Source organism: Salvelinus namaycush, chromosome 6 (genome assembly GCF_016432855.1).
Source record: "Salvelinus namaycush isolate Seneca chromosome 6, SaNama_1.0, whole genome shotgun sequence".
In the NCBI taxonomy this organism is placed as follows: domain Eukaryota; kingdom Metazoa; phylum Chordata; class Actinopteri; order Salmoniformes; family Salmonidae; genus Salvelinus; species Salvelinus namaycush.
The window spans coordinates 21,937,993-21,946,158 of record NC_052312.1 but is presented as its reverse complement, the minus strand read 5'-3'; the positions used below and the strand labels follow the sequence as shown (position 1 = coordinate 21,946,158).

The 8,166-nt window shown below is 42.0% G+C and overlaps 1 protein-coding gene across 1 annotated transcript in view; it reads left to right on the top strand.

The window, feature by feature from the left end:
- Nucleotides 1-282: 282 nt before the first annotated feature.
- Nucleotides 283-8,166, top strand: part of casq1b (calsequestrin 1b) — a 31,572-nt gene continuing 23,688 nt past the window's right edge. Inside the window, exon 1 of the mRNA XM_038995531.1 lies at nucleotides 283-674. Within this exon, the coding sequence (XP_038851459.1) occupies nucleotides 438-674 (237 nt within the window). The 5' untranslated portion in view covers nucleotides 283-437. The remainder of the gene's footprint in view (nucleotides 675-8,166) is intronic.

The window sequence follows — 8,166 nt, the reverse complement described above, 5'->3', positions numbered from 1 at the left end:
TGTGATCAAAGATAGCCCCTCCCACGTTTCCATCCATTTGCTATTTTCTAACCCCCCCCCCAAACCCATCGCCATCAAGCCCCCCCATCCCCCTCCCACTTGCTCTCCCTACTTTTTGGTTGCCCACTCTCCCCGGGTTGCAGCCTGCTTCTCTCTCCCTCCAACTCGCCCTCGTCGTTGGAACCCCACCCCTCACTCACCCCCTTGGACGGTAGTGTTTGAGCCCGCGTGTAAAAGGGGGGGTTCAACTCTCCGACCTGCTCTTCTCTGGCCGGCGTCGAAACGAAGTGGACCTTGTTCCTAAGTGGCGTTTTTTTTATTTTTTATTTTAGGAACAACGCAAAAATAAAAAGAATTCCGCAACATTAAACAATTCAGTAATTGACGTCCAAGTCGTGGGAGACCTGAGTGGGGGGAACCAACAATAATCTGGAACAATGAAGTGGGGTTGGGTGTTTCTGGGGGCCCTGCTCTCTTTGGGGAACATGTCCTGGGGAGAGAAGGGTCTGGAGATCCCCGAGTATGATGGGAAAGACCGCGTCCATGATCTCAACGCTAAGAACTACAAGTCTGTGATGAAGAAGTACGATGTCATGGTGATCTACTACCATGCACATGTGGAGAACAACAAAAACGCCCAGAAAGCATTCGAGATGGAGGAGCTCGCCCTGGAGGTGGGTTCTTTGGAGGGAATGGATGGAGGAATGGAGGGGAAGAGGGAGTAAGGATGAGTGAGATGGAGGAGCTCGCCCTGGAGGTGGGTTCTTTGGAGGGAATGGATGGAGGAATGGAGGGGAAGAGGGAGTAAGGATGAGTGAGATGGAGGAGCTCGCCCTGGAGGTGGGTTCTTTGGAGGGAATGGATGGAGGAATGGAGGGGAAGAGGGAGTAAGGATGAGTGAAATGGAGGAGTTGACCCTGGACGTGGGTGTTGGGACAGCATGACGAAACTGAGGGATAAGGGGGAAAAAGGGGATGAAGGGTTGAGGGAGGACTTATGGAGGAGAAGGTACCTGAGGCTAGATAACATGACCCCTGATGTGGGGCAAAAGGATGATGAGAAAGAGGGGGAGAGTGGATAGAGGGAAACTGAGGGATGAGAGAATGGAGGGAGGGGCAACAATGAGGGAGAGAGACATGGCATAATTTGCGCTGCAGGTACATTCCAGGAAGCCAGCAGTATCATCAACTCAGGGGGAAATGGAGGGAAGAGGGGATGAGGGAGAGAGAGAAAGAGACAAGGTGGCAGGGGAGAACACTACACGCTGAGAGATGCTAAAAAAGCACCTTAATAGAAAATATAGTCTGTCTTTCCTAAGAATATTAGGAGCCTGGTTAGTTAGACTGAACCAGGATGTGGAGCACTCCAAATGGTTGGGCCTTGGACACGTCATGTTACTGGTCGTTGGAAAACAAGAGTTGAAGCTGGTCTGGTCTGGTCTGCGTAGCTGAGTCCTAAATCCATAGGTTTTTGCTTCGGGGTTCTCTGTGCTATTTAGTTCTGCTTGAGGGTGTCCAAGCGGCTTGTGGGTATATGGGTATGTGTGCGTGCATACAGGTACGGTATCTGGGTTGTAGCGGATGAACTATCAAACTGCTGAATTCAAAGAGGATCAAAATTAGACTATGACATCATAACAACAACCCGATATCTACCCCTGCAGTTCTTCTGCACACAGCACTGCACGCCCACAGCAGATCAGGGTAAGTCTGGCTCTGTATGTATCAAGCGTCTCAAAGAAGGAGTGCTGATCGAGTATCCGTTTTTTTGATCATAGTCTATAAGATTACATGGACAGGAGGGACCTGGGGCTGTTTGTATCAAGAGTATCGAAGTAAGAGTACTGATCTAGGATCAGGTCCCCCCCTATCCATGTCATCTTATTCATTGTGATCAAAAAGGGAAAATGTATCCTATATCAGCACTCATACTTTGAGATGCTTGACACATACAGTGTCTTCTTACAGGTCTAGAGTAGCGCTAGCTGTCACAACTGTAAATAGCTCTGGACAGGGATGGCGCAGTTACCAAGAAGGCGAAAAGCCTTCCGGGGAGAGACAGAGAGACATATGTCACAGCTCTAACTTCTATCCGTGCTTTCAATGCTCTCCTGGCACCATAATACACAACGCTAGGCCGCAGGTGAACATCTTAACCTTTCACCGCAGTGGGCTAAATCAGGGTTCTTCTTCTTTTTTTAAACAAATCTACTTTGAGACAAAAGTATACAGCTCACACATATGGCTATGAGCTTAAAAATAGAAGACACATGTACCATGTCAGATATAGAGTTGAATTGTATTACATTTTTAGTTTGCATCTCAATATTACATTTGATATAAATCCCAGAAGACTGAAATATAACAAAACCGTTTGACATAGAAACACCGGATTTTCAGTGTTTTAAAAATATATATGTTTATTAATTATGAAATTATGAAAAATATGAATAACATTCCAACCATGAGGCACTAGGTTATTTGACTGCAGAACGGGCTACACCATCCTTTATGTACCTACCACACTTCGAATACGATAGATTGACTGCAAGCCTGTGTGTGCCCATGTGTAGCCATGTAGCTGAGTTGAGTAGGGTGTGTGTGTGTGTGTGTGTGTGTGTGTGTGTGTGTGTGTGTGTGTGTGTGTGTGTGTGTGTGTGTGTGTGTGTGTGTGTGTGTGTGTGTGTGTGTGTGCGCTCGTGTGTGTGTGTGTGTGTGTGTGCGCTCGTGTGTGTGTGTGAGTAGCTAGCCTGCTGAGTTGCTGAGTAGCTTGACCCCTCACTGTCTTACTGCTGACTACTGGTCAATGTGGAGCGTTCGTTAGCCAATCAGAAACAAGCTTTCAGGGGTCTAAAATACATACTGAAAATAGTATTTCCACCAAACAGGATATATTAATTATTAAATGATGCACCCTGACAAAATCAGATGTAATTGGATTGTTAAGAGTACAAAACTCAATATCCACCAGTATATAAAAATATGTGAATGGTTTTATTGCAGGAAAGACCCCAATATCTCAAGATACTGATCAGAGGACTGGTCCAGCACGACGGTTTATGTTGTGTGACTTGCTCTGATGCATTTCACAGATGGAAAATATCATATGATTTCACTTCAACCCTGTAATGTTCAGTAATGCTATTGGACAGATGAGTAGCACAAGGTGTGTAATCCAATGCACTCTATCCGTAGTAATGAGGCTCCTGAGCTGCTGTCTCCTCATGGATGTCTCAAACCATAAATAGTGTGGATGACAACGATTCAGCCATATACAAATTAGAGTAGTCCCACAATTTCTAGATTTATCTTGTTTCTTTAGACTGAGCGTTGTTGAGGTTGTGGTGGTGTCTGCATTCAAAAGCGGTGCTTATGTGAACAATTGAAGAAAATGGTAATCTAGAGGTTTTGGTGCCATACAGTAATTGTTACGAGTGTTGAGGGAGAGAGATAGAAAGTTAAAATGCAGATGCACCAGAAACACTGACAGTTAATGAGATTGAACGGAATCGTAAGCACTTAGAAATTCATAACGTATTATACAAATTGGAATTTGTAACATATCAAACGAATTGCGGAATTAAAAAATGAATTATTTAAAAAAAGATATATTTTTTTAAACTTGTGAGTGCTATTTTCAAAACTACTGGCTGAAATTATACAAAAACTCTGCTGCGTCGCTTTAAGACAGATAGCCCGAGCAAGATCACAAAAACAACCTCCGGTTACCATCTTCTTGCCTGCGACTTCCCTACCCCACCTAGCCTGGCGAGAAAGTAATCCTCCTCGGCATCTTCTTCTCTGAGAGGTCAAAGGTCAGAACGCTAGCCAGTGTCTCCCCGGCCAATCACACCTGAAATGTCACCCCTCTAAGAGTCAGATTACTGGAGTCAGATTATCTCTCTCTCGGTCAAAAACAAGATAATGGAGATGAAGATGCTATATCTATATGCGGTTGGGCGTTGATTTTGGAGCTGTGTTGGTTTTTGGGTTTATGTGACGTTAAGGGGTGTATGAGGATACTTGAGGATGATTTGGGTGTGGGAGAGTATCAGTGTTCACGCGGGTGAAGTTTGTGTTTATGAAGTGTAATAATAACAATCCTGATTGAATGATTTGTGTATTTGCAAGGAGGAGATGATAGATGCAGAGAGAGAGAGAGAGAGAGAGAGAGACAGAAGAGGAGAGAGAAATAGAGAGAGTTCTTTGTTCTCAAGGAAAGTCCCATGTCATGTTGCCTACTGTAATTTGGTCCAGATCGCAGCTGTTTGGTCACTATGGAGATTTGTATTCATTTGAGTCAGTCAGTGACTAATGCTAGCTAAGCTAGCATCGCTGCACTAGACCTAATAACAGAGACTCATGCTAGCTGCCATTGTTGTACTGTACTAGGCTCAATCAACAGACCTCAACTAACAACAAACGTTCTCACAACTTTAAGGAACGTTCTCTTAAGAGTCGCATTAGGTTATTACCTTACGTTTTCATAGGAATGTTCCAGTGATGTGCTAGGACTGTTTCCAAGAGACCATTTTCTCAAAGTTAACCGGAACCCAGAACATGGTTACCATGTTCTCAGAACATTTAATATTAATGTTCTAGACACGTTTCATGGGAATGTTGCAAGAATGTTCCTGTGTCTAGTTTTCTGAGGGTTAGGAGAATATTCCATCAACGTCAGACCAAACACACACAAAACATGGTTACCATGTTCTTAGAATATAAGATGTTAATATTCTAGACAGGTTTCATGGGCATGTTGCAAGAACATTCCTGTGTCCAATGTCATTTAAAACACAGGACATTCTGTTGTGGTCCCCTGGAGGTTTTTGTCTTGTTCCCAGCTTGTTTCAGGTACGTCCCTAAATACGTTTTTAAGATGTCACCTGATGGTCCCTTAGAAATGTAAAAAAAATATATATATATCTTTACAGACCACCCCTTGTTACTGTTGCCAAGCCTATCAGGGCCCTGATTGGTTGAACCACTGATCCATTCACAGATGTTTGTTGGCAAGGATAGGGACAAACAGTTCTTTCAACATGCAGCGTTTTCAACTTACATATTTGACATATAGTACTTTCAGAAAGTATTCACACCCCTTGACCTTTTCCACATTGTGTTGTGTTACCGCCTGAATTTCAAATGTATTACATTTAGATTTTGTGTCGCTGAGCTACACACAATGCCCCATAATGTCAAAGTGGAATTATGTTTTTAGAAATTTTAACAAATTAATAAAAAATTAAAAGCTGAAATGTTTTGAGCCAATAAATATTCAACCGCTCTGTTTTGGCAAGCCTAAATCAATTCAGGAGTAAATATTTGCTTAACAAGTCACATAATAAGTTGCATGAACTCACTGTGTGCAATAATAGTGCTTAACATGATTTTTGAATGACTACCTCATCACTGAGGTGGGCAACAGCGTAGCCTAGTGGTTAGAGCGGTAGACTAGCAACCGAAAGGTTGCAAGATCAAATCCCCGAGCCGAAAGGTACAAATCTGTCATTCTGCTCCTGGCTGTCATTGAAAATAAGAATTTGTTCTTAACTGACTTGCCTTGTTAAATAAAGGTAAAATACTGTACCCCACGCATACAATTATCTGTAAGGTCCCTCAATTGAGCAGTGAATTTACTGGCAGATGGGTAAAAAAAAAAGCAGACATTGAATATCCCTTTGAGCATGGTGAAGTTATTAGTTACATTTTAGATGGTGTATCAATACACCCAGTCACTACAAAGCTATAGGCGTCCTTCCTAACTCTTTTGCCGGAGAGGAATGGAACCACTCAGGGATTTCACCATGAAGCCAATGGTGACTTGAAAACAGTTACAGAGTTTAATGGCTGTGATAACGGAGGATCGTTCAACAACATTGTAGTTACTACACAATACTAACTTAAATTACAGAGTGAAAAGAAGGAAGCCTGTACATAATACAAAAATTTCAAAACATGCGTCCTGTTAGTAATAAGGCACTATATTAAAACTGCAAAGAATGTGTCAAAGAAATGAACTTTATGTCCTGAATACAAAGCGTTATGTTTGGGGCAAATCCAACACAATACATTACTGAGTACCACTCTTCATATTTTCAAGTGTGGTGGTGGCAGCATCATGTTATGGGTATGCTTGTCATTGGCTAGGACTAGTGAGTTTTTTTTGTCTATAAAAATAAATGGAATAGAGCTAAGTACAGGCAAAATCCTAGAGGACAACCTGGTTCAGCCTCCTTTCCAACAGACACCGGGAGACAAATTCCCCCTTCAGCAGGAGGATAATAACCTCAAACACAATCCCAAATATACGTACACTGGAGTTGCTTACATTTTCTCACCTGGGATTTAAACTCATAACCTCTTGGTTCACGGCATTCATATCTTCCTGCTGTGCCACCATGTATGTGTCAGTTATCAGTTAATCTAACTATTCTCTCATCAATGATTTAATTGACTTATTTCAGAAATGTTAGGGTTTTCTGTATAGTGCTCTAATGTTGGTGTGGCATATTACTCTCTTTTAATGTTACTCCTTTATCACTATGATAAATAAAAATTGTTTTTCTTGAGTGTACTTTTAACCAAGCTGAGATTTAATTAAAAGTGCAAAGTGTAGCAATACAGGTGAATCCAGTCACTGACACAGACATGGTGGTGTAGCAGGAAGATGGGAATGCCATGAACCAAGAGGTTGTGAGTTCAAATCCCAGGTGAATCCCATGTTAAATAATAGTTACTGTATAAATGAACATGCACAATGTAATTGAGATGAAAAATCTGTCAATGTGCCCTTGAGCAAGGCACTTACTCCTAATTTCCTCAAGGGGCACTGTACTTCTATGGCTGACCCTGTATAACAGCACATTTCACTGCACCTATCAGGTGTATGTGACAATAAAACATATATTATATTTTTTATTTACATGCTAGCTAAGCTAGCATTAGTACACGGTGGACGGTGGATTCTGTGTAGATTTTGGGTATGAGTCACATCTAGAGTGTGTGTAGCATTGCTGTACTTGACTGTGTGTAACATTTTATGAAAATATATCTATGTCTGCCTGGCTGGGCATTTCATTGTTGCAGCATCTACTGTCCCACAGGATTGCATTAAAAGTATGCTGAATCCTCTCTATGTCTTTGAAGGGGGGCAGCAGGCAGTTAAGCTTTTATGGCTCACTGGCTTTGAACAGGGAAATAGTGAAAAATAGATGCATCTATCAGTGGTGAAGTCCAAATGATACGTTTTCATAGGTCAAAGTGGGGTGTAGTTTGTTCTCTTATTTGGGATAGGTATGGAGCTAGCCTGACATGAAATGGGATATGGGGCAGCGGGCTTAAATCATATTTTGACCAACAGGTAAAAGACTATGTTAATTGTGTCGATAATCCTCCAAGAAAACCAATGGTTCAACCCTCATGTGTCTATCACAATCTGTTCAAAGGTTATTGGTTTTTACCCTTGTAGGATGGACAGAATGAGGGTGACTAAATCAATGGAGGCCAGAGAAAAACAGTGGTACAAAAATCATAAAGCATCGTGTCGTCCAGGCTGGACGCCGTGCGAGAATAATGGCTACCTGACAGTCTCACTTTCCCGTTGAACTCATCATTTTTCTTTTCGCATGTACAGGACATAAAAACAACATAGAGGTAGGATAGATATTGATTTTGAGTCATGACATATTTTAGTATAAGCTTTTCATATTAATACAAGATTCCTGTTCTTTTTGTAAGAAGATTTCTCTCAAAAACAAACGTATCTCTGTGAAATGTCACTGGAGCACTGAGTGAGCATACTGCGAGCTTTTTTATTTTCAAAGCATTTTGCATTTCTTTCAGTTCAAAAACCGTTACACACTGTGTCCCTCAATGGCTGAGATTGATTGGCCACCCCTGAAGCTACCTGTGGATAATACTACATTAGCTAGTTCCTCTACATCTTTCTTACATGACTAGCTGCATCTTCTACAGGACCATGTGGAATAGACATTCTCTGCAGTATTGAGCTGAACGTTCAGACCATCGTCATGGCAACCGTGTCACTCTTCTGGCACCATGCTGCTGATGCGAAATAACATCATCACTGCTCATTAGGCAGCAACACCAACAACAATACTTGTATTACTGCCAGTTCTCATGAGAGTAGTGATGTAATGCAAGC